At 36.7% G+C, this 27075-nt stretch overlaps 1 protein-coding gene across 6 annotated transcripts in view; it reads right to left on the bottom strand.

The window, feature by feature from the left end:
* Positions 1 to 1040: 1040 nt before the first annotated feature.
* The window catches only part of KLHL13 (kelch like family member 13), a 231474-nt gene continuing 205439 nt past the window's right edge, over positions 1041 to 27075 (bottom strand). For all 6 annotated transcript variants that reach the window (XM_045194378.3, XM_024559102.4, XM_045194379.2 and 3 more), the window contains 5 exons: positions 26925 to 27057; positions 26181 to 26377; positions 13856 to 14651; positions 4439 to 4552; positions 1041 to 2639 (listed from right to left, as the gene is read on the bottom strand). In XM_045194378.3, the coding sequence (XP_045050313.2) occupies positions 2152 to 2639; positions 4439 to 4552; positions 13856 to 14651; positions 26181 to 26377; positions 26925 to 27057 (1728 nt within the window). In that variant the 3' untranslated portion in view covers positions 1041 to 2151. The remainder of the gene's footprint in view (positions 2640 to 4438; positions 4553 to 13855; positions 14652 to 26180; positions 26378 to 26924; positions 27058 to 27075) is intronic.

The raw sequence follows: 27075 nt of genomic DNA, 5'->3' as shown, positions 1-27075 counted from the left end.
AGGTAGTGACACCTGCACTGATAATACCCACTGGTGAAGAAAATCTGGTGACACTCAAGTTGTTTTGCTATAGCTCGAAATTTTTGGTTCAGATTAAATCTGGTCATTTGCTGATAAAGTAGGAAAGATCATGCAGATGGCCCCAACATAAGTCTCAAACAATCTTTTACAAAAAACATTTTTCTTTAAAAAATATTTTTAATCCTCACCCAAGGATACATTTATTGAATTTAGAGAAAGAGGAAGGGGGTGGGAGAGAGAGAAACAGAGAAACCAATGTGAGAGAGAAAAATCAATTGGTTGCCTCCTATAGGCTCCCCAACTGGGGACTGAACCTGCAGCCCAGGCATGTGTCCTGACTGGGAATCAAACCCACAACCTTTTGGTGCATCAGATGATGCTCCAACCAACCAAGCCACACCTGCCAGGGCTTACAAAAATATTTTCATTTGTGATCCTAGCCCAGGAACAAACCTCTTAGGTCATTTTACACAATCCCTTCTCATTACATTAAGCAAGGTGGATATCTTAAAGATACGGGAAACTGACCCTATAATTTAGACATGCCTGGTATTAATTCTGTGGTAATGAAGAAGAGTCAAACAGCATCTACCACTAAACAACCCCGCTAAGACAGGAGTGTGAAACTCATTTTCGCTGGGGGCCACATCAGCCTCTCGGTTGCCTTCAAAGGGCTGAATGTAATTTCAACTACTTAACAGTTAAGGAGTAGTTACATTTATACAGTCCTAAAATTACTTCAGCCCTTTGAAGGCAACCGCAAGGCTGATGTGGTCCCCGGTGAAAATGAGTTTGACACCCCTGCTCTAAGACAACCAGTAATGAGTTTAGACCAGTGATGTTAAATGTGGTCAAGTTCTTTTTTTCGTTGAATGAAAGTCATTAATATGAATTAATTCAAGTTGTTCGGTGCTCTAAGTCCTGGTCACTTGAATCTTGCTATACTAAAAAAAAAAAAAAAGGATATTTAATAAAAGGAAGTCAAATCAGACAATAATGAGGTTCTTCAGACCAAAATAACATTAAATGTTTTTTTATTGAACAAAAAGATAAAACATGGAAGTTAAATTCACTGAGCGAAAGCAGCTTACCAGGTGAAGCTGCTATACATTGTGCTAAATAACCTTATGAACTGAGAGTATACAGAATACATACAATATGGAAGTTACCTCAACAGCAAAGGAGAAGGTGTAGTTTACAGTTTTGGAAGGTACAATTTGGTCAAGTGATATATTTAGTTGCTCAAAATTTCCAGCCCTTATCCACGTAATTCAGCACGATTCTACATATGTGCGTTCAGCATGTACATACTGAATTCCATTTTAACAGAAGCTGCTTTTTGGAAGAATTTTTAATTGTTTTACATTTATTTGACATGCCACTCAATGTTTAAAGTTTTATATTTAATATTTCTATGCATGTGTGTATTTATACACTTTTAAAACTCCCAACCCTTGTTTATAAGTGGAAGGGTCATGCTGGTTTTTAAAAATTACTATTGGTGAATTTCAGTTATTCTTTCTCCTGTGCGTCTAAGAAACTTTATATGTTCTGAATGTACCCACACAGACAGGTGGGTTGACAGATATGTCAAAAATACTTTATGAAAAAAGGGAGGTAGCTCATGCGAGTTGGCAACCTTTTGTCTATTGTTTTCTGCTGGAGCAGGCTGCCTCCCTTTGACACCTTACAGTCAAGATGAAAGGAAAACTTTTTACTTTGAAGCCTAGTTACCACAATTGTACATTTACTATAATCCAGCTTCAACTTAGTTTATTGGGCTTTCTAATGCAAGATGACAAATACCTCATAGCCAGTACACAGCATCAAAAAAAGTACTGAAGAAACATTTTAAAGACAATAACTTGGTTGTTTTTTTTTCTTTTTTCTTTTTGTATGTTAAATGTCAGCTTCTATGGGATACATTTCCAGAATGGTTTTGTTACCACTTTATAAACACTCTAATAAGCCAGACAAACAGCACAAATAATATCAGTCTTTGTTTTCAATATGCGTATCAATTACTGGAGGCTAATCCTAACATACACTACTTAAGGGGGGACAGCAAAAGAAGAGATCCATGGCACATTGCAAAGATAGGACTACAGCATCTTAGTTGTAGGGATGATCTCAGGGTGCAGAAAGAGGGGACTCTCTAGAAGGTGATGGTGTGGTTTCTTCAGGTGGAAAAACCGTGAGTGTGCACGCTCGGATGCCACCAAGGGACTCTGGGAGATCAAAAACCTTATGCCATTCATCTTTATCTGGATCATATTTCTGCACTATCTCTACCATACAACGATTATTCCAGGAATACCCACCAACCACATAGATTTTATTTTCAAAGACAGCAACCCCAACATCACTCTGCCCTCTTAACATGGCAGCAATTGGGGTCCACTGGTCAAGGATGGGTGAGTAGTATTCACAGCTTAGGACATCATCATAATCACTTGTTCCTCTGAAGTGATTGCCACCGATGACATAGAGCCTTTCTCCCACTGTACACATGCAATGCAGACCTCTGACAGTGGTCATTGGTGCCTTCTGGATCCATTTGTCAGTATCAGGGTCAAAGCACATGAGCTCCTTTTGGAAAGTATCATGAGTAATTCCTCCTAAAGAATGAAAATAATAGATTATTATAAAAATGCAAAAGTAAATAAAAGGATCTGTCATAGGTAATTACCTTCTAGCCACAATTATGACATTTTATACCTTATCAACAGTGTTCTTATAAATGTCTGCCCTCTATAAATATTTTCCATGGACTAAAAAGGGAGAAAATAGCATTTTCATCTTCTTAAAGAACAAAAGTATAGTTTATATTATTGCAATGACTTTCTCAATTAGAGACCCATGGGATTTAACAGGTGTTCTTAAAATTCTTTACCGAATGAAAATATATTTTGGCCACTTTTAGAGTTGGGTCTGCAGTAAATTCCAACTACAAAGCATCATTCGATCCTAATGCTTTTTATTGGGTACCATCTGGGCATTGAGAACAGGGCTAGGGCACTTACATTGTAGGTGCCTATTAAGAATATCTACTCTAATTATTTTATTAAGACTATGACTATGACTATGAATTGCAATAAATCAAAATGCTTTGGAAAAGTTGATAGTGTGCATATATACAAGCTTATAATAAGATTCAGAATTGTTTGTTTTGTAGTTTTTGGTGGATGGGGTGAGGGTGGGTGAGGTCATGTCCTATCAGCATGGACATTTACAAAGCTAAAAAATTAGAATGCTAAATATATATGGAATTTTGTGTGTACAATTTTGATATCATCTACAAAGTGTATTCTTAGATCACAAATCAGTCTCTATAATTAAACAATCAGACGATATGTTTTCTGGATTAGGGAGAGAACTACATTAATTTTCAGCCATATCATTCAAAGCTCTAATATCTGGTGGCCAGATAGAAATCAGTTTTTTCTTTTGTTTTTTAATATTTTTTTCTGTAATTTACAGAATTATTAGAAAGCACAACAGTGTTCTCTGGTTTGAAAAATCAGCTGTGGTTTCAACCTGCTCTTGATTGCGAACGTCATATATGCAACATATGCTGGTTATGCCAAGTCACCACTAGAACAATTGAGATGTCATTTTTTCCCCAGAGGATTTGGAGCTCTCATTATAATGGCATAGCATCTACAGACAGAAAATAGGTAGATGGTATAAATCATTGATTAGTGGAGCATATGATTTTCTGGATGACTTTCAATATAAGACATCCCGTAGTTGCTCATAAATTTAACACAAAAACCTGCCAATCACACACTCCAGGCCTTTCAGTGATCCTTGTTAATTGTAAATTTCATAAGGCAGTGTTCAGAGACTCAGACCACAAACATCACGTGACCACCTTTGTTCTTTAGTAATATAACTGCTGGCCTGGCACTAGCAGGCCCTCAAACGGGGGACATACTGTCTGAGGTAGACTGTTTCAGGGCCAAATGATAAGAACCTGGCTAACAAAAGAAAATTTCAAAACCAGAGGTGAACATTTCATTAAAATAACACTCTTCTAAATTCTACAGAAGGATGATTTAAATACCAACAGTCTGAAAATGAAAGTTGCTACTGGGACACTGTAAGCAAAGTGTAGCCAGTTGAGAAATTTTTCTTAGCAAAACATATGTGCATGTGGCCAAAATACAGGGATGGGCAAAAGTAGGTTTACAGTTGTAAGTATGTGAAACACAGAGTTTACTCTTATATTATTTATTTATTATATTATTATTGTTGTTAGCCTACTTTTGCCCACCCTGCATATCTTCTAAAGTCAACATAAATTATATGTTGATTATCCATGTTCTAGATTATTTCATTAATACTATATAGAAAGATGGTGACAGTTAAAAAGTTTATATATTATATTAATTGTCCTTGAAGCATAATTGTTCACCTGAAATATACATTACTCCTCCATACACAGTCCCAGCATGGCCATAGTGGGGTTCACTCATTTTGGCAACATAGGTCCATTCATTCGTTCTTGGATTGTAACATTCTACTGTAGCTGTTGTTAAAAAAGAAAGAAAGAAAATGATATATAATTTGAAATTTAGCAATTATTTTTTTTCTTTCAGGTGAAACATTAATAATAATATCCAAATAACTGAAATATATTATAGATATGAGGTATTCTTTGGAGGTCTCATGTTAATTATTGAGGTTATATTAATAATTTGAACCATTAATGCATGTTACACTAGACTAGATACTTAGTGTAATAATCTAACACATTTCTTTCACTGCAGAAATCACTAAGATTTCTTTTCTTCTTGTATCTTTATGATTTGACATTTCTCCCATTTCTAAAAATGTGGGAAGGAAAGATGACAAAAATGACAAAGAAGTAAAATATTCCAATTCTAGGCCCCTGTGTTGATATACCATATAGGTAAAAAAAAAAAAAAAAAGTTAATAGATATAAAGCAAAATTTTAAGTTGAGAAAAAAAAGTATGTACACTGCCAGGTGTATGTTCTCATGCCTATTGCTTTATTTCATATCCAGACTACAAAATGCACACTGACAATAATTTTTCTACATCTATACATTAAAGCCAATAGTTTGTATATGCCCAACACTGTTGCAGCCAGTACTGCTCTTAACTTGAAAGTAATTGGCAGCATAATATGAAGCTAAGATTTTTATTAGGGGCACTTCCTCTCAGTAATAAATTTACCAACTATAACACACAGTATTTTGGAAAAAAGACCTCAACTTATTTAAATATCAATTTGTTGTAACCTCAAAAATAGAACAAAAGTCCAGACAAATAGAAAATGTGAGTCTTTTTTAAAAGCATGAAGTCTAAATTGACTTGAAAAGTTTATATGATTTATTGCAGACACTGCCAATTGCTAATCCAATTCCTTGCTTCCCCTAGCCCTACTTTTTACTACCCGTAACACTCTCAGGGAGGCACTGTGCCAAATTTAAAATAAAGTTCAAATTATCAGATCCCCTTGAAGTTGGAGTTGACCATATAGTATAGTTCCAGATAGTGCAGCTTTTTGATGAAGCCACTCAAATAAGGTTTTGCTACTTGTAGCCAAGTGACATTCTAACTGATGAATCATCCTTTGAACAAGGTTTCCTATTAAAAAGATAACATGAGAACAGGCAAAACTAGAGACAGAGATTGACAGAATAATTTCCTAGTCTATTCAATAATTTTATTTCTTCATCAAATCCACTATGTCAAGTACTCAATTCTCTTCTAACAACACCTATATTATACCACTTCATATCCTTTTACTAATTTCTCTTTCCGTACACTTTAGGTCTGAGTTTTCAGTCTTATTTCAAAGGCTTTCACTATTCTCATTCTGACCTACTCTCTTTGCTTTAGGCTTGGGCTCTTACCAACTCTATTTCTTCTAAACCCTTCCATCAAGTAGCAAGATCCTGCAAAATCTTTCCTCCAGATAAGGGGGGGGGGAGTATTTCACAATTAATGATGAGCTAAAACTGCCAAATACTGCCATACTGTCTTTGACTATGTCCAGTCACTGATGTCTTTTTAAATGTGCATTTCCATTTGCCTTTAGCAAGACTTTCAGCTACTTGACAAACAAAATCCTACTGAATGCACATTATTGTCTCTCTCTAGTCTAATGGTAACACTTGGCATCAGCAAAGTAATTAATGGATTTTAACTGATAAAAAAAGTAGTCCAACCACACATCCTATCACTAAAAGGGTTTTAGAAGACTTCCAGAGATCATCTTTCCCATCTATTTGAGGTCAAGGCTATTTTACTATAGTTCTAGGTTTTTCTTAATGAAGAACTCTGCTTTGAACTTTGAAATTTCTAGAGTGTAATAGTCTTTCCTTATGTCTAATTCAATCTGTTTTCATGCAGTTTCCACTAGTTTCCTCTTATTCCTTTTATAGTGAAGCTAGAGACTGAATAACTATTCACTCTCTATGATCACTAAAATTTACCTATGTAGAAAGATAATGCTGTATTTCCGTGAGTTAATTGCATTTTTTCCTAGTAGAAGTTACAAGAATCTATCTATACATGCATCTATCTATCTATCTATCTATCTATCTATCTATATATATATATATATAAAATCCACCTATAGATATGTATAATCTCTCATATGGAAAGCCCCTAAGTGTAAGATGGCTATTAACCACCAATATTTCTACCAGCAAGTTCATCATTCATAAATTTGTTTTCTTCCAGCTAAATAATCCATCTCCATTAACATTCCCCCCCATAATTTAATCTCTACTTTCCTCATACAGAATTACTATTATTAGTAGTAAAGTCAATAGTGTTTAGTTTTAAAATAGAATATATATAATTAAAAAGTATGTATACAGATCCTAATTTCTATTTTTCGTATTTACAAGGTTAGTGCCACAATTTTGATAGTGGAGAAGCAGGGATAATGCAAGGCAAGGAGTTGGAGCCACAAAGCATTGGTTCCATCATAGTCTATGAGAGGTGGGAATGGTAACAAGGTAACTGGGAAAATCTACAACAGGAGTCAGGCAAACTACAGCTAGAAAGTCAAGGCCAGTATGCCATCTGCTTTTGTATGACCCACAAGATAAAAATATGAGTGGTTTTTACATCTTTAAAGAGTTGGGGGAAAGTCAAAGGAAGAATACATAAAAATTATATGCATTTCAAATTTCAGTATGCATGTATAAAGCTTTATTGGAATGCAGCCTCTCCTATTTGTCTATACATTGTCTATAGTTGCTTTTGCAATGTAACAGTAGAGTTGATTAGTTGTGAAGACTTCCCATGCCCGGCAAACCTGAAAATATTTTTTCTGGCCCTTCACAGAAGTTTGTTGACCCTTATCATCTTCAGTAGTCAGGTGACCTGGCATTTAAATTAGAGACCCTCTCCAACTTAAGAATTACACTTAGGTGGGTTGTTTCACATGTATTACCAGGAATCTTATTTTCTCAGGTGATTCTACTGGAGTCCAGAAGTAGTCCCAAGAGATGATGTGGAACTTACAGATTCTTTGAGATTGAGAAAGGTATTAAGCTTCAAGAAAACCATTTGGACAAGGATGGCTCCCATAAAGGGAGGATGGGCTCTAGAATCCTAAAGTGCCAGCTGGTGATTTGCTGCTTAAGGAAGAAAACCCCAAAACCCATTAAGAGATATGGAGACATCTGATAGATTGCAGCAAGTTTATTGTACACTTATTTGAAAAAATCTGACATGTTTTCTATAAGTTATTTCATTATTTGAAAGTTGACTTACTAATATTTCACTGAAGTGAAAGATAGCTGAGCTATTTCTCCTCAATATAGAAAACCTCAATGGAAGATCGATTGCTTATATGACATAATTTTGAAAGGTGCCAGAAATAACTGACTCCTTTTTCACTTAAGTGACAGCTACTCTTAAGCTTCCCCTAGTTTCCCATTGTACCGAGTATCAAAGAAAGGCAACATTCCTAAGGAATTACATTTCAGCAATATGCCAGGCTCATATACACACTTGTAGTGAAAAGATTTTTAAAAAACCAAATTCATTCAAATGATCTAAAATGCCTTGCAAATATCATGTTTCTTTTCATAATTATATGTAGGCAATGGTTATTGCATGTATGAAGAATAAATGATGTACTTGTACTAAACCTGTTAAATTGTTAAAAGACTCTCTCCCATCAATTCCCTTTTCCTGACACCCATTCCTAACCCCCTTCTCTATTTATACAGGCATATTAATATGTCAACATAATCAGTTAAGACAGAAATGTTAAGTAGTTACAATAAACGTGTGTGTGTGTGTGCATGGAGCGGTGGGATTCTATAAAAAAAAATGTTTATGGAGCAGGAGAAAAGTTAAATCCCAGCTTCTGGCTGGAGTATTCAGAAATAAAAGCAAGCAAAAATAAGAACAAAAATCTCTTATTATGCAAAAACAATAAGCCCAAGAAAACTGGAAAGGGCAACTGACACATACTTTTTTATTTATACAAAGAGCAACACTATTAACAGAATTCAGAAGAACTCACTAATGCTGCTCTTTTGGGAGGTAAACAGGGCGGGCTAGATCACGCTTAGCTATGTCAAAAATAAAGAATATGACAACATGGGATAGTTAACTTCTTGCTCCCATTTGGGGATAGCATAGAGGAACTCTAAGGGAGCGGTTGGGTTGGGGAAAAATTAAGCTTCTTGCTTCTTGGTTTTATGTAATATCTCTTTTTTTGCCTGAAAATTCTCTACTGGAATCAAGACTTTTACTTTGAGTGCACTTAATAGGTCAATCACACAATTTTGTAAAACTTCCAATATATAATACATTAACTGAAAATAATACTGATTAGATTTGCTGGGTGTGCTGATTTTGAGGTAGCAATAATTTCCAACAAAAGTTTAGTTACTTATAGATTATAGAAGATGATTTTTAAGGGAAAGGACATCAAATAGTTTAAATGTGTTTTTCACTTTCAAACTGAAACACAAGACTGTTTTTAATAAGAGATGGAGGTGATCTCACCTATAAGTGGAACCTATTCAACAAAACAAACAAGCAAGCAAAATATAACCAGAGACATTGAAATTAAGAACAAACTGACAGTAACCAGAGAGGAGGTAGGAGGGGCTAGTGGGGGGGAAGGGGAAGGGTTTTCAGGGACAACTATGAAGACACATGGACAAAACCAAGGGGTGGGGGGTGGGATCGAGGATGGGAAGTAGGGATGGTTGGGGGGGGACTGGTGGGGGGGAAACGGAGACAACTTTAGTTGAAGAGCAATAAAAAATATTTTAAAAAATAAAAATAAAATTTTAAAAAATTGTTGAAAGTGATTCCTGAAGGCCACAAGCAATGAAGCCAGATACTTGCCCAGTGGGGTAGTCTGTGTCTTGTTCCCCACTAAGCATAACATGGGAAGAGCTCAAACAGGGTGGGTGGGAATCAAGTTGGAAAAAGAAAACCTCTAGCTTCTTGGTTATATGTAATGACTCTCCTTGGCCTGAAGATGATATGTTCTCAGAAGAATAAGGCCTCTAATTAATATAAGGAACATATATTGAAAACTTAATAGCTTCACATTAACAGGGGTGATAACATCAATAAGTAAGTACTGACTGAAAAATGGAGCTATTGCCAGCACAATTTACAATAGCTAAGGACTGGAAGCAACCGAAGTGCCCATCAGCAAACGAGTGGATCCAAAAACTATGGTATGTTTACACAATGGAATTCTACGCAGCAGAGAGAAAGAAGGAGCTTATACCCTTTGCAACAGCATGGATGAAACTGGAGAGCATTATGCTAAGTGAAATAAGCCAGGCGGTGAGGGACAAATACCATATGATCTCACCTTTAACTGGAACATAATCAATAGAAGAAAAAACCAAACAAAATATAACCAGAGACATTGAAGTTAAGAACAATCTAAGAATAGCCAGGGCGGGGGGTGGGGGGTGGGGAGGCGGGGACAGTGGGAAGAGGGGATTACAGGAACTACTATAAAGGACACATGGACAAAACCAAGGGGGAGGGGTGGAGGGAGGTGGGTTCAGCTGGGGTGGGGTGGAGGGATGGGGAGAAAAGGCATACAACTGTAATTGAATAACAATAAAAATTTATAAAAAAAAGAAAAAAAAAAGAAAATTGGAGCTATTGCCTTTGAGAAAAAAAATTCAAAATTACCATTGAATACCAGGCTTGATGACCTATAATTTGTCAACTTGTAAAAATTATCTTAGATGAGTGGCTTTTCTAAGAAAGTGTCAAGTCTCTGCCTGTACCTTGTGGATATTTTCAGACACCATAAATTTAAAATAGTTTAATAACATGAAAATAATGTGCAGGGGTTGACTGAGGAGACCTGAAATGACAATTCTACACTAAAGGTACTAATGCCTCAGATGCTTTTAAAAGTCTGATTATTAAAATATATTGGGAAAACCTGTGTGGTTCGTGATCATGGTACCTCATCCAACAATCTAAAAAGTTTGGCCTCAGGAAAAAATATGACTGTGATAACAAAGGAGAAAAAACGGTGGGTGGAAAGATCTGTAACATTAAGATCATGTCACTAACAAGAAAGGGCTTGATGAGCTGAAAAGTTTAAGAGTTGAGAGCAGTTAATTTTGTCTCCAATAACACCTTATTCTTAAATCCACTAAACTTAACTATTATTTTGTAGAATACTGAAGAGAAATATTCTAATAATTACTATGAATTTATTTAGAGCCAGTATGTTAAACTTCCCCAGCATTCTGAAGCCTAGAATACTGGACAACTATACGCACCCTATAACAGAGAATTTTTTAAAAGGGGGGAGGAGGTGAAATAAAAAGCCAAACAATGATGGTAGTGACAGACACTTTAAAGCATGATGTAGAGGAGAACCAAGATGGCGGCGTAGGTAGACACACTGCGCCTCCTCGCACAACCAGAACTGACAGAGAATCGAACAGCAAGGGGGACCAACACCAAGAAAATAGAAAATAACCATTCATCCAGACTGGTAGGAGGGGCGGAGACGGGCACCGGGGTGGAGAGGACTCGCGTGGCTGTGGTGGGACTGAGACTGGCAGAGTGTGGGACAAATGGCACAGGCAGTCTGAGCACTAGCAGACCCTGTGGTGTTCCCCGGACCAGCCCCACATTTGCACAGATAAACCCAGAGGGCCGAACTCAGAGTGGCGGAGAACGGGGCAGGCAGAGCAGCGGGTAGCACCCCGAGGCACCACATTCGCCCACAGATAAACCAGATGAACGGCAGGGAGCGAAGCAGACCGCGTAACCCAGGGCTCCAGCTCAGGGAAATAAAGCCTCAAACCTCTGATTGAAAGCGCCCCTGGGGGTTGGGGCGGCAGCAGGAGAGACTCCCAGCCTCACAGGAGAGGTCGTTGGAGAGACCCACAGGGGCCTAGAGTGTGCACAGGCCCACTTACTCGGGAACCAGCACCAGAGGGGCCCAGTTTGATTGTGCGAATCGGAGTGAAAGATTGAAATCCGGAGGAGAGTGAGGCGGGCGCCATTGCTCCCACTCGGCCCCTCCCCCTCGTACAGCGTCACAGCGCAGCGACCAGCATTACCCCCGCCCCCGGTGAACACCTAAGGCTCCGCCCCTTAAAGTAACAGTTGCGCCAAGACAAAAAAAAAAAAAAAAATGGCCCAAATGACAGAACACTTCAAAGCTCCAGAAAAAATACAACTAAGCGACGAAGAGATAGCCAACCTATCGGATGCACAGTTCAAAGCACTGGTTATCAATATGCTCACAGACTTGGTTGAATCTATTCGAAAAACAGATGAAAAAATGAAGCCTATGCTAAGAGAAACAAAGGAAAATGTACAGGGAACCAATAGTGATGAGAAGGAAACTGGGACTCAAATCAATGGTGTGGACCAGAAGGAAGAAACAAACATCCAACCAGAAAAGAATGAAGAAACAAGAACTTGGAAAAATGAGGAGAGGCGTAGGAACCTCCCAGACGCCATGAAACATTCCAACATCCGAATTATAGGGGTGCCAGAAGGAGAAGAGGAAGAAGAAAAAATTGAAAACTTATTTGAACAAATAATGAAGGAGAACTTCCCTAATCTGGCAAAGGAAATAGTCTTCCGGGAAGTCCAGGAAGCTCAGAGAGTCCCAAAGAAGCTGGACCCAAGGAGGAACACGCCAAGGCACATCATAATTACATTACCCAAGATTAAATGCAAGGACCTACATCCAAGATTACTGTATCCAGCAAAGCTATCACTTAGAATGGAAGGGAAGATAAAGTGCTTCTCAGATAAGGTCAAGTTAAAGAAGTTCATCATCACCAAGCCCTTATTATATGAAATGTTAAAGGGAGTTACCTAAGAAAAAGAAGATCAAAAATAGGAACAGTAAAAATGACAGCAAACTCACAGTTATTAACGGCCACACATAAAACAAAAACGAGAGCAAACTAGGCAAACAACTAGAACATGAGGGTTGTCATTAAGGGAGTGGGAGGGGGAGAGAGGGGGAAAGGTACAGAGAATAAGTAGCATAGATGATAGGTGGAAAATAGACAGGGGGAGGGTAAAAATAGTGTAGGAAATGTAGAAGCCAAAGAACTTATAAGTATGACCTATGGACATGAACTATAGGGGGGGAATGTGGGAGGGAGGGGGGTGGGCAGGATGGAGTGGAGTGGGGGGGGAAATGGGACAACTGTAATAGCATAATCAATAAATATATTAAAAAAAAAAGAATAGAAAACATATCTCTCAGGAAAAATAAAGCTTTGCGTAGAAATGAATTATAAAAAAAAAAAAAAAAAAAAAAAAAAAAAATAAAGCATGATGTAAAATGTGGTCTTCCTGACTTCCCTTTTAGGCACCTAGCTTACTCCAATTTTATCTAAAATAACAGAAATACACCTTCTAATTTTAATTTACATAGCTGATGTATTGCTATGTTAACTGTACATGTGACCAATCTTAGACTAGAAGGACAAAAAAGTGACCATCAAATAAAGTTTCCCAGATCAGTTTACAGAGAAGAAAACTGGTCTTTCACCAAGAGAGAATGACTTTTAAAGCTAATAGTCACAGATTATAATACTCACAGTAAATAAACTTTGGAGAATATTGAAGTTTGTACATTTCCTTGATAAAGAAAATTATCTTACTGTGTGGTCTCAGACAGGTAAAAGATTATGTTGAAAAAACAATAGAAGTCAGTGCTCTATAAGGAAGAATTTTAACTTGTTCAGTAAAATATTATGAGGGCTTTTAAAAATGAAAAATGAAGGAACATGCCAAACCTCTGTCCAAGATTCTATCAGAATTTAAATTAGCACAATACACTCTGTAGTTGGATTTTTCAAGATGAAAACCATAAATACTGCGCAAATAAAATATTCTGTAATGTATTGATGTAATTTGTACTGTGGCCAACAATATATGCCCAGATAAGGCATACTCTTTGTCTCTGATATTTTCTAAGAAAAACAGTTTAAAATGAAACCCTAACTACATTTTTTTATCCTCACCCAAGTGCAATTTTTCATTGCTTTTAGAAAGAGAGGCAGCGGAGCGGGGAAGGGAGGGAGGGAGGGGGGGAGAGAGAGAGAGAGACAGAGACAGAGACAGAGAGAGAGAGAGAGATCAATTGGTTGCCTTCTTATACGCTCCCCAAAGGGGTATCAAACCCACAACCTGGGCATGTGCCCTGACCAGGGATTGAACCTGCAACCTTCTAGTGTACAGGATGACACTCCAACCAACTGAGCCACATTGGCCAAGGCCTAACTGAATTTTTAAATTTTCATTTTATAGAACTGTTTATTTTATGATTTGACAAGAATTTGAGGGTAAAGACACTTACGCAGTTCACCAGCTGCATTTCGTCCACCAACTGCATACAGATATCCTTTGAGGGCACTTAGGTGGAAGAAGGTGCGCTTTTCATTTAAAGATGCAACTTGCATCCATTTATTGTATCGGGGATCAAATCTGAAGACTGTATCAACAGCAGTTTTTCCTTTTGTGTCATAATTACTCTGCCCACCAACGACATAGAGGAAGTTTCCAATGACGGCAATGCCATGCTGGTACCTTGGGGCATCCATGGGGGCTAATGATTTCCATTCATGGACCTTTTCATCATACATGCGTAATTCCTTACTGACTACCAGCTGCTGCCTCAGCACTCCTCCTAGTGTAACCAAGTGAGTAGTGTCAGAGCGAATGGCAGTCCTGTCTGACTGCATAACTGGCTGCATATATGGCATCATTTGGTAATTGCTGGCTTCCAAAAGAAGATTCACACAAGTATTGTCAGTTCTCATGAAATCCACGGTTTGCACATAATTAATGAGCTCTTGTGGTGTCATCAGTGGAAATCGTATGTTCTTCATTAATTTTGCAGCAAAGTCCATCCGAGGCTCTTCCAGGCGTAGCCAGCGACAGGTAGCCTTAAAAAGCTCAAGTTCAGTGCAGTGCTTAAGGCTATTACTGGAAAGCACGAAGGCAAGCCTCTCAAAAGGGAGTTTCAGGAACTCTCCAGTGCTCAACAATGCAGGAAAATTCTTCAAGACAAAACTGTTAACATATTTATCCACTTCTGTCAGATTGTAGGTGTTGGCAATCCGCCCAACTTCAACACAATTGTCTAAAGTGACCTATTAAGCCAATAAAAAAATTAAAATGTGACTACTTTCATGAACTTCACATCTGAGCAACATAAATACCTGTTCCAGAGGAAGAGTAAATTATGCTTTTTACTGTCAATACAGATGCAAATAAAGATTTTTATCTTAACACATTAACAACCTAAAGAAAATTCATGAACAATCTTTACTTAATCCAGTAGAAGGATGACTAGAAGAAAATAACCATTCAAAGTCATTAGGTTAGAAGTTACTCTAAAGAAACAATGTTATCACTTCACTGTGGCCAAAATAAGTACAGAAAGTCCTCAATGTCATCAATAGGGTCTTGGACCTGTGGTGAAACAACATATAATGAAACCAATTTTATCACAGGCTCATGGATATAAACAAGAGCTCAATTCCTACTGCACCTCATCAATGTTATAATGAAACATCATTCAAGAACCTGCTGTACATTTTTCTCCTTAAAAATGTGTGTTCCTCTAACCGGTGTGAGATGATACCTCATTGTGTTTTTAATTTGCATCTCTCTGATGGCTAGTGATGCTGAGCATCTTTTCATATGTCTCTGGGCCCTCTGTATGTCTTCCTTGGAGAAGTGTCTGTTCAAGTCCTTTGCCCATTTTTTAATTGGGTTGTTTGTCTTTCTGGAGGAGAGGGGATTACAGGAACTACTATAAAGGACACATGGACAAAACCAAGGGGGAGGGTGGAGGTGGGGGAGGGAGGTGGGTTCAGCTGGGGTGGGGTGGAGAGATGGGGAGAAAAGGCATACAACTGTAATTGAATAACAATAAAAATTTAAGAAAAAATAAGAAAATAAAAAAAAAATGTGTGTTCCCTCTCCCCCACAAAAAAAAAAACAAAAAAAAAAACCTAATAAAATTCTGGCCAGATGGAAATTCTGAAAAAATACAGGGTTATTCTCTTATAATTCATCTCAATTCTTTTCTTAGTCATGATTCTTAAAAGTAGTTTAGCTAGCAAATCCACTAACAGAAATCTGTAAATGGGTGTCATTCTTTACTATTCCTTTATTCATCGCTATTCATTTTGATTCCTTCAAAAGTTATTGCTTCTCATAAAAATAATTCAATAGGACAGTTATTCTTAAAGCAATGTTATTTTCTACATTATTTGGAAATATAAGCCAGGGAATTGCTTTCATGAGGGTTGGAATAGATGTGTGTTCATGAAATTACTCATAGAGTTTAGTTAGTTTCTGGTATCTATTATGTGCCATGTAGTTTTCCTTAGCCACTGTCTTACTCTCACCATTACTCTAGCTCTGTCTGGAGTCAAAATGAGACCAGAAAAATTTCCTCAGTGTAGAGCAAAATATGCCAAAAATAGAAACCAGGAAAAGGAAAGAAATTATGGAACGACCCCTCTTATGCAGGAGCTTTCCAATACTCTAATAATTGAGTGGTCAAAAGTGAAAAAAGAAAAATCATATCAGCAAATATTACACAAGGAAGAACTCAAAACACAAGTCTGCCATACAAATGTCTGGCTGTGTATACAAACACAGAGATAGGTCCCAGGCAAAGTATTCAAATGTTTTTTAATTTACTCAGTGTGTATGTTCACAAAGGTTACATAAACCTCATTAATGGTTAACAGATTGGGAGATGGTTAAGAGAAAATTCGGTAATCCTTCTATTATGCTATTATTTAAAAACTGAAATGAGACTAAAATCATTACTCCTCTGCATAAAGTAAGAGCCTAGATCAAATATAATACCACTGAAAGTTCTCTTTTTCCCCTGATACTTTAGAAATGTTATTTGAGTAAATGTTTCCCTCCATAACATCACATCACAAAATTAAAAAAACAGGCTGACAGTGACCAGAAGGGAGAGGGGAGGGAATTTCAGGGGAAGAGGGTGAAGGGTTTGCAGGAACAATTATAAAGGACACATGGACAATTAATAGGGGAGGGTGGAAATGGGAGGGAGATGGAGAGGGCTGGAGTGTTGGGCTGGGGTGGGGGTAAAAGGCAGAAAACTGTACTTGAACAACAATAAAAAAATTAAATGACTGCAAGCATAACACAGGTGTTAAAAGCATCTGGCTCCAGCTAGGTAGTAAATAATGAGTGCTAGTTCTTTGTAAAAAAGACTTTCACATTTGTTATCTGAAGTTAGATAATAGTTACCCAACTGAACACGAACTGGGCAGGGGGTCATTTTTTATAGCAATATGGAAAAGTTTTATATTTAAATAAATAATAATAACAAAACAAGGTACACATGTAATACTAACTTATACCAAGCCCCACTCTAAGATCTTTTATAGAGATTTCCAGTCAAGATGGAGGCATACACACTCCTCATCTTTGCACAAGTACAGAAAAAATTACAACTAGACTACAAAACAAATATCATGCGGAATCATCAGAAAATCAAACTGTACAGAAGTCCAAAAAGAAAGGATTTAAAGAAGCCACATTCATCCACACAGGGAGAAGGGGCAGAGATGCAGAGATACACACAGACGTTCAGAGAGGTGGAGACACACAGAGAAGCTTGGGGACATGGAGTGGTGTGGAGAGACATGAACGGGCAGTCCCATACCCATGTGTGGCAGATAAAAATCAGGAGCGATACCTCAGGAGTGAGGGATCCCAGTCCCACACCAGACCATACAGCCCAAAGTTCCAGCACCAGGAAGATAAGTCCCCATATAGCTTCTGGCTGTAAAAACCAGTGGAGGTTGGGGCAGCAGAAGAAACTGTAGGATTTTCAGGAGACTCTTCTTAAAGGGTCCACAATGGACTTAGGACTTACACAGATCCACCCACTCTGGGATTCAGCACCAGGGCAACAGCTAGAAGGGCACCAGTGGCATACAGGGAGAAATTGAAGTTACTGGCAACAGGGCGAGTGCCAGGAGCTAGCTTCCTCCTGGGCAAAACTCCAGAGACCAGGCAGTAGAATTGTCCCCTCTGCAAGCCCTCCCTTGCACAGAGCCACAGAGTTGTGACACAGGTTGCTCTGCCCTGGTGACTACCCAAGGCTCCACCCCATACAACTTACAGGTGCACTTTTCTACAATAGGCCACACTACTAAGACAGAAACTCAAAGCAGCTCTACCTAACACACAGAAACAAACATGGGAAGGCTGCCAAATTGAGAAGACAAAGAAACATGGCCCAAATGCAAGATCAAAACTCTAGAAAAAGAACTAAATGAAATGGAGATAAGCAATCTATCAGATTCAGAGTTCAAAGCACTAGTTATCAGAATGTTCCAGGAACTCATTAGGTACTTCAACAGCATTAAAAAAGACCCAGGCAGAAATGGAGGTTATATTAAATGAAATAAAGAAAAATCGACAGGGAACCAACAATGGAGGGGATGAAGCCAAGAGTCAAATCAATGATTTGGAACATAAGGAAGAAAAAAACACTCAATCAGAAAACAAGAAGAAAAAAGAAGTAAAAAAAAAAAATGAAGATAGTGTAAGCAACCTCATGGACAATTTCAGGCATTCCAACATTTGAATCATAGGGGTGCCAGAAGGAGAAGAGAAATAGCAAGAAAATGAAAAATTATTTGAAAAAAATAATGCAAAAAGGTTCCCTAATTTGGTGGAGGGAATAGATATATATGTCCAGAAAGCACAGAGAGTCCCAAACAAGTTGGATGCAAAGAGGATCACACCAGGACACATCATAATTAAAATGCAAAAGGTTAAAGATAAAAAGAGAATCTTCATTTGATCTTAGAAAAAAGGTTGAGAAGCGATAAAAGAGACAATCTTAAACGCAGCAAGAGAAAAGCAGATACTTTTACCTACAAAGGAGTTCCTCTAAGACTGTCAGCTGATTTCTCAAAAGAAACTTTACAGGCAAGAAGGGACTGGCAAGAAGTATTCAAAGTCATGAAAGGCAAGGACCTACAACCTAGATTACTATATTCAGCAAAGCTATCATTTAGAATGGGAGTGCAGCTAAAGTGCTTCTGAGACAAGGTAAAGCTAAAGGAGTTCACCATCACTAAGCCATTATTACATGAACTGTTAAAGGGACTCATGTAAGAAAAAGAAAAAGATCAAAACCATGCACATGAAAATGGCAATAAATTCACAACTGTCAACAATTTAATCTAAAAAAACTAAACAAACAAGCAGAACAGAAATAGAATCACAGATATGGAGATCATTTGGAGGGTTAACAGTTGGGAGAGGGAAGGGGAGAATGGGGGAAAGGTATAGGGATTAAGAAATACAAATTGGTAGGTACAGAATGGATAGGGGTATATTAAGAACAGTATAGGAAATAGAGAAGCCAAAGAAGTTATATGCACAACCCATGGACATGAACTAAGGGGGGATTGGTGGAGGGAATGGGGGGTACCAGGCAGAGGGGGGAAATGGGGAAAATTGGAATAACTATAATAGCATAATCAACAAAATATATTTAATAATATGGTTTTTTATAAATAATGATAAATTAAATTCATAGAATAACTCAAGAAATAGATACTATGCTATACCCATTTCAGAGATGAGGCACAGAGCAGGTAAGCCATTAGTCCAAGTTGACATAGCTATTAAAATGGTGTAGCTAGGATTGGAACCCACGCAGTCTGGATCAAGAATCTCAGTGTTTACATTGACCTATACTTATTAATTTTTACTTCATATTGCCTTTTCCTTCAAAGAATTAATGAGAATGCCTTTTTTGAAATATTTAATTTAAATATAATTTTCTCTATGTCAGGGATTTGCTAAATTTTTCTTAGACATTCAAAATAGAAACAAAGGTGATAGGTGAGACCCATATTCTATAATTTGGTATCACAAACTCCACTAGATTGTAGGCTGCCACCACTGTTAAAGAGATAGATCCAATTAAAGTTAATAAAGTATGTCTGTATTATCATATATTTTTTGTTAAATATAAAATTACCTTTAATTTTACAAACCCAATTGTAGGTAAATAATAGATTAGGTTCAAATTATAATGTTAGCCAAAAAAAAAAAAGAAAGCACAATATTATGAGACACATATTTCAGTGAAACAAATTACATATTACTGTAGCTTCTACTTCTCTACCATGTGTGTGATTACATTTTTGAGCAATGGACACTGCCTGTGAAAATGCAGTACTCCTTCACATCTAAGGTTAATATATCCAAACAAGACACATATTTATTGCTAAAGAATTTCAACTCTTTTAAGCAGCTGATTTGCTTTACAGAAATTGCCAAAAAGTTTTAATTGCTTCTTACATTTAATAGCTATGCATTTAAAAAGCCTAAAACATAATTGTAACACAAAAAAAACTAGAAAAATAAATTAACCATTTATGGAACTTTTGAAATATAGTTAGTTCAACACTGTTCAATACCTTGGATTTTGAATGTGGTTAATAAAAAGTACATTTTAATTCAATTTTAAGAGTGACAGCTTGGTGTCTCATGAAATTTTAAATTGTGTAAGTGAATTTATCTGGAAATATAAGCAAGGGAATCACATTCATGAGGGCTGGAATAAGTGTTCCTACCTCAGGCAGAACAAATTCCTGTTTGAGGTAAAAGTGGATCCACTTTCTGAGGCAAGTAAGAAATACCCCTTCCCTATAACGAGGGGTTTGTCATTTTTATACACCTTTACTAGTACGGGTAAGGAAAAGTTGAAAGCAACACAAAAATAATTCCCAACTGTGCAGATTACCATTATTATTGATATTATTGCAAATATAAACAACAAAAAAATGGGTACTTTACATAGGCAAAATGATACCAGCAGCTGTCAGTCACCAAATTTAAAGCATACAAAATAAGCCAAGATGAAAGGTTAGAAACCAATCTATATAATTTAGAAATGAGATCAATGTATTTAGTTCCTTCCCCCATTTCCCTCTTCAACTTTATCCAAAAAAAAAAAAACAAAACCAATTACTAAAATAATAGGATCCAGAAACCTACCTTTTATTTAAGGGCATCTGGAAAATACCAGCTGACTCACATGCAGACACACAAAGCTGGAAGACTTTGACAGACCACCTAGTCAATATAGATAGCTGCCTACTCTTTTCTTTAAAATCACCAGAGAATGGAATTTCATAACCTTCCAACTTGTCATCTTCTTGATAGATGGACTAAGCAGTTCCTATATGTCATGTGCAACAGCTACCACAGTTGTGGGCATATAACGGAGGTTAAGTACTATGATTATAAGCAATACAAAAATTAAACGTGATGATAGAAACAACTAAAAATAGAATACTGTTGAATTAACATAGTAAATTACTAGAATCTTATTAATTTTAAAAAGAGACTCAGATAATACCATATGATCTCACCTTTAACTGGAACATAATAAATAGAAGAAAAAAGGAAACAAAATATAACCAGAGACATTGAAGTTAAGAACAATCTAACAATGGGAAGGAGGGAGTGGGGAGGGGACAGTGAGGAGAGGGGATTACAGGAACTACTATAAAGGACACATGGACAAAATCAAGGGGGAGGGTGGAGGTGGGGAGGGAGGGGGGTTCAGCTGGGGTGGTGGAGGGATGGGGAGAAAAGGCACACAACTGTAATTGAATAACAATAAAAATTAAAATTAAAAAAAGAGACTCAGATAAGAAAAATATGTAATAGGGAATTAATTTTTATGAAGTGCATATAATCAAAGATAAAAAAATTAATTGTAGATTCAGTCAGAGAAAGGCAAATACCATATGATTTCACTAATATGTGGAATCTAATGAACAAAATAAAACAAACGAAATAGAAAAAGAGACATGGATACATGGAACAGGCTGACAGCTGTCAGAGGGGAGGAGGTACTGGATGGAAGCACATGAAGGGATTAACCAAAGAACATATATACATAACTCATGGATATAAATAACAGTGTGATGGTGGCCACAGGGAAATGGCGGGGGGGGGGGGCTGGTGGAGGTGGGCAAAGGGTCGGGGGGAGGCATTTGTAATAGTGTCAACAATAAAAATAAAGTTAAAAAATATTATAGAGACAGAGTCTAAAATAATAGTTAATATAAGCAGATCAAAAATGATAGAATAATGGCAAACAATTTTTGGAAAAATACAGGATTATTCAATGATGATGGTTCATTTCAATCAACTTCTTAAAAGTGCTTCAGCTAGCATATTCCCAAACATTTAACCAAGATTGCCCTAAAATAATGGACATATGCAGTAACATAAACATAATATAATTCATGTATATATTAGAGTATATTTTAAAAACATAAAATATGAGGTTTAAAGCTTATTTTCAAAAATTGATAAGTAGAAAGAATGTTAATTTCATCTGAATATATAAGCTGGCCAAATTCCAAAGAGTTATTATAGAAGTTAATTCAAATAATTATATTAGCATTTTAAAGGAGAAGCAAAAAGGAACATATCTCAACCCCCTAGGAGAACCAATACAATTGATTTTAAAATAATCAAGTGCACATTTAAGTTTCCTTGATATGCATTATTCTATTGTAATCAAACAACCCTCATGCCCATCATAAAGGCAGTTCCAAGCAGCATAATTTTCAAAGTGGCATTTTTATTAATATACTGGTACTCACTGCTGCTGTATTAAATTTAAATACCTTACCCTAAATTAAAATTCAAATCACACCCGATGTACCCAAACATTGTCATTAACATAATTTGGTATTTTAATGACAGGTTTCATCAGAAATCTGTGCTGTTATTTTGTTGACGATCAGTATCTTATACAAATAAATTCCCATTTAGGAAAAAAAACACAAAGCAAAATTAAACAAATATATGCTTTTGTCCTCTCAAGGGAAGTGCAACGACTAAAATTAGCTGGCAAATTTTGAGGGGACTCCTCAGACGTTCAATGTACCAAATTCTCTTTGATGCTGTATAATTAAAATGACAAGTTGACATCAAGTACCTCCAATGCAGAGAGACAGAAAGCACGTCCACAGAAAATGATTGGGAAAAATCTAATGAGCTACTTTGGGGGGCAGAGGATATTTTTTCCTGTGCTTTCTTCCATAGGTAAGGACACTGTAGGACATAGGGAAGGGATCTTTTGGTAAGAAGAGCTAAGGGATTATTAAAAACAAAAATCCTTCCTCTCAGTCTTTGTCTCTCTTCAGATTCTAAATGCCATTTGAGGTATATACTGATAGTATCTCCAACTTAGAGAACCCAATTCTCTTATTTGTTTGCACTTTGAATGCATTTCCCTTATTGAATACAATATTAGATATTATAATCGTCTTTGGTGTTGGGGGAATGAATTGTTTCGAACCCAGGCCAAGCCTGTTCTTCACCTGTAGAGTCCCACATGGCAGGTGAGCAAGAATAAGGTACAGAAATTATATTTAACAATCAGCACAGTCTGGTTACCAACTAGTCAGAATAGATGCTTAGCCCTAAACAAGTGGTATCTGGGTATTACTTGCTAAATATTAGCCTTGACAATATGAAAATGATGCTTGGTTTGTTGGGGGAGGAAAACAGTTTGATCCATTGTAAAAGTATCTGTGTAATTTTTTCTCTAATTTGCATTGAACCTTCCCAAAGCAAAAAAAAAAAAAAAAAAATTGAAAAGACATATTTGTTGTTATTGATAAATCCAATTTATATTAAATATGAAAGGTGAAATATACGTTCTATACAGGATATCCTTACATCAAGAAGAACATTCCTAAAGCTTGCTGATGATATCACCACATGGCAAAAGAAACTGTCTTTTCTAAAACCTTCTGATTCTCTTCATTTTTCCCTCAAGAGAACCACTTTTCTCTGCCTTTTGTCTCTTCCACATTATACACCTCCTTTGTTTTCCACCATCTTCAAATCTTCATTACCACAGTCACCTCAATTGCATTTCTCTGCATTTCATTGTGAACTCCTCAACCCAATAATAAATCATTGGTAGAATCAATGATATCCTTCTATCAAGGAAAAAAAATAAACACAACGTTTAAAAATGACTTTAAAGACAGCAAATGAGTGGATCAAAAAACTATGGTACATTTACACAATGGAATTCTATGCAGCAGAGAGAAAGAAGGAGCTTATACCCTCTGCGACAGTATGGATGGAACTGGAGAGCATTATGCTAAGTGAAATAAGCCAGACGGTGAGGGACAAATACCATATGATCTCACCTTTAACTGGAACATAATCAACAAAAGAAAAAAAAGCAAACAAAATATAACCAGAGTCATTGAAGTTAAGAACAATCTACCAATAGCCAGAGGGGAGTGGGGTGGGGACAGTGGGAAGAGGGGATTACAGGAACTACTATAAAGGACACATGGACAAAATCAAGGGGGAGGGTGGAGGTGGGGGAGGGAGGTGGGAAAAAAATAAAATAAAATAAAATTACAAAGACTATAGGTCAAAATAATGATTAGCTTGTAATGATTAGTTCCCAAAAATCATGACACTGTCTAGTTTGGCTCAGGATGACCATATGTTGCCAGGATCAGTGTAAAGCAATGTTAGGAGTCCATAAATATAAGTATTACATGTTATTATTAGATTATTAGACTGGTACATTTTTATTTTTTATATTCTATATTTTTTATTGATGTTTGAATATAGTTGTCTCCATTTTCCCACCACCACTTTCCCCTACCCTATCCACCCCCACCTCCCACCCTCAATACTACCGCCCTATGGCTTTGTCCATGGGACCTTTATACATGTTCCTTGATGACCCTTTCCCTTCTTTCCCAGGTTATTTCCCTCTCCCTCCCCTCTGGTTACTGTCACTTTGTTGTTAACTTCAATAACATCAATATCATTCACTTTTTCTTGAAATGAGGTTGTTATATGGTATCAATGGCACAAAACTAAAGAAAAGGAGGTTATAGCTCTTGAGGGGAATGACCTCTTACAATTAAATTAAAATTTAATTTAGAGCCATGACTGGTGAGACTCAGAGGATTTATAAACCAAAAGGTTGCCAATTCCATTCCTGGTCAGGGCACATGCCTGGGTTGAGGGCCAGGTCCCGGCTGGGGGTGTGCAAGAGGCAACCATACATTGATGTTTCTCTCCCTCTCTTTCTCCCTCCTTTCCCCTCTCTCTAAAAATAAATAAATAAAATATTTTTAAAAAATAAAAATTAATTTAGTACCCATATTCAATAATGATGACAAGCAGCAATTTTGGAAATAAACTTCACTTGGGCTACTTGTTCAATGGAGAACACAACACAAGTCAATACTATATAATACCATGCTGCCATAAAAACCCTTAAAAATAGCAGTTAATTTAAAAGATTAAAAATAATTGTGAAACAGCAGTCTGGGTACTTTAGAATGACAATAAGCAAACAAAATACACTTTCAATAGCCCAGTTAAATTAACTGTTAGCTGACTTTGTAAGATAAGGAACAGCTTATCAATAAAATCATTAAGGACATATTCTCTTGAAACTTAGGGTTTTAAAGATAAGGCTCCATGTTTAGTAAATGCAATTTTAAAGGCCTAACAGCAATGATTTACCAATATTAAAATTGGTATGAGTTAAAACCAATTATAGAAAAACATATTCTCTATCAATATAATAAATTAGAAATGTACTGAAATTCACTGTTGTCATAATTTTCCATCACAAAAGCAAGCTCTAGGGGCTCTAGAAATCTTGGAAATATTTATTTGCAACCAAAATATTTCATTTTCCAGAAGAAAAATTTAAGGGCCTCAACTACAATAAGGTGCTATCTTCAGGACTCGATGACTGCTAACGTTCATTGGCGGGTAGTTATATGTGCTCTCTCTCATCCATTAAAGAAGGCTAGAAACAATTCAGTGCACTGTGTGATTCAATGGACTCAAAACTTATTCTGTTTTTTAATTTTTACTTTCTTATCCTTGTCCAAGGACATGTTTTTCACTGTTTTTAGAAAGAGAGGAAGGGAAAGAGAAACATCGATGTGAAAGAAACATTGATTGGCTGTCCAGTTTGCACCCCAAGCAGGGATCATATGCACCTGTACCACAGATGGGACCCATATCCTAGGTATGTGCCCTGATTGGGAATTGAACCCACTACCCTTCTGTTAGGAGATGATGCTCAAACCAACTGAGCCACACTGGCAAGGGCCAAAACATATTCTCAAAGGTTTACACATAGGTGTTAGTTCTTTTTAAGACCTAGCTCCCATATTTAAAGGAAGAAAACAGATTGCTTGAGCCTTTCTGAAAAGATTTCTAGAAGCTCAAATTATGTTCCCACAGAATTCCATTTAATGTCTGTGTACATAAAATCATTAAGGTGAATAAAACAAAATTAAAATATAAAACATTATCAAACAGGTTAAGGTATAAATTACTATCAAACCTTATTGTCTGGTGTCATTTGATTATATGGAAGGCTTTTCTTAAATTATTCTGTTTTGTTAATACACCTGTATTGTTTTCTTTCCAACTTGCTTCCAGACCACACACTACATGATGCCTCTCTAACTGCCAAAGTTTCACACATCTACCCAAAAGATTCATGAGTCTACTCTAAACAGGAGACATCAGAGTCTACTGCAGAAAAAGATTTGAAAATGTCTTACCCCCGATATGAGAAATACTTTGCAGAAATCCAAAACTGGCAGAATCTGTAGAAAACTGGCAGCTTCCAGTGTGTCTTGAAGGTTGTCCATATTAAGAGAAAGCTTTGCAGTATAAATGAAATCAATAATTTTCCTTAAACCGACTTTGCTCACACCATGAAGCTTAATGCACATTAAATCTTGTTCTTTCATTCCACCTTAAATAAAAAGACATTCAATTAAATGAAGGCAGGTAATTTAATTAAGGTCAAAGTCACTTCTGCTGCTATTAGATACAATAAAATGAAGGAAAATTTTTATTCTGTGTAAGCATTCATGTCAGAGTCAGGCTTCTGCATATTTTATAATTAAAAGAGAGTACTTAAAAAGGAGTATCCCTATACTAATGGAGGTCTATATGATGTAAGGGCTTCCAAACTATTCTCCTGTAACTTCATATCTTTTGATGAATTAAAGATTGTAGTAGTGGGACCCAGAGTCTCTGATGCCCATTCATATATGTGTCTAGAAAAGAAAAGCTGTGAAATAAAGGAGAGCAGAAATATGAAAAGTGTACATCCATTTCCCAAATTAAAAAATCACCACCCACACCACACTTACTAGGTGTGTATTCCTTTTGAAACGGTTTCTTCTTGTAAAGACACGGACCAAAAGAACTGAATGCACTTTAGAAATAAAAAGATTTAAACATGTATATTTCATATTGTTTTAACGTGGATACAGAGTTAAAAAAAGGCAACCTACCTGTGAACATGGCCTTGAAGTAATCACTAGCAGAGGCCATCATGACTCTATGCACAGGGAAGGCATCATCTGTGTCACCTGGCATCAGGGTCACGTCACAAAGCAAGCCTTCAAGACGAAGTTGATCAAAGCCCTACAACAAGAACATGAA

Source organism: Desmodus rotundus, chromosome X (genome assembly GCF_022682495.2).
Source record: "Desmodus rotundus isolate HL8 chromosome X, HLdesRot8A.1, whole genome shotgun sequence".
NCBI classification, from domain to species: Eukaryota; Metazoa; Chordata; class Mammalia; order Chiroptera; family Phyllostomidae; genus Desmodus; species Desmodus rotundus.
This window is presented reverse-complemented; position numbering and strand designations above follow the sequence as displayed.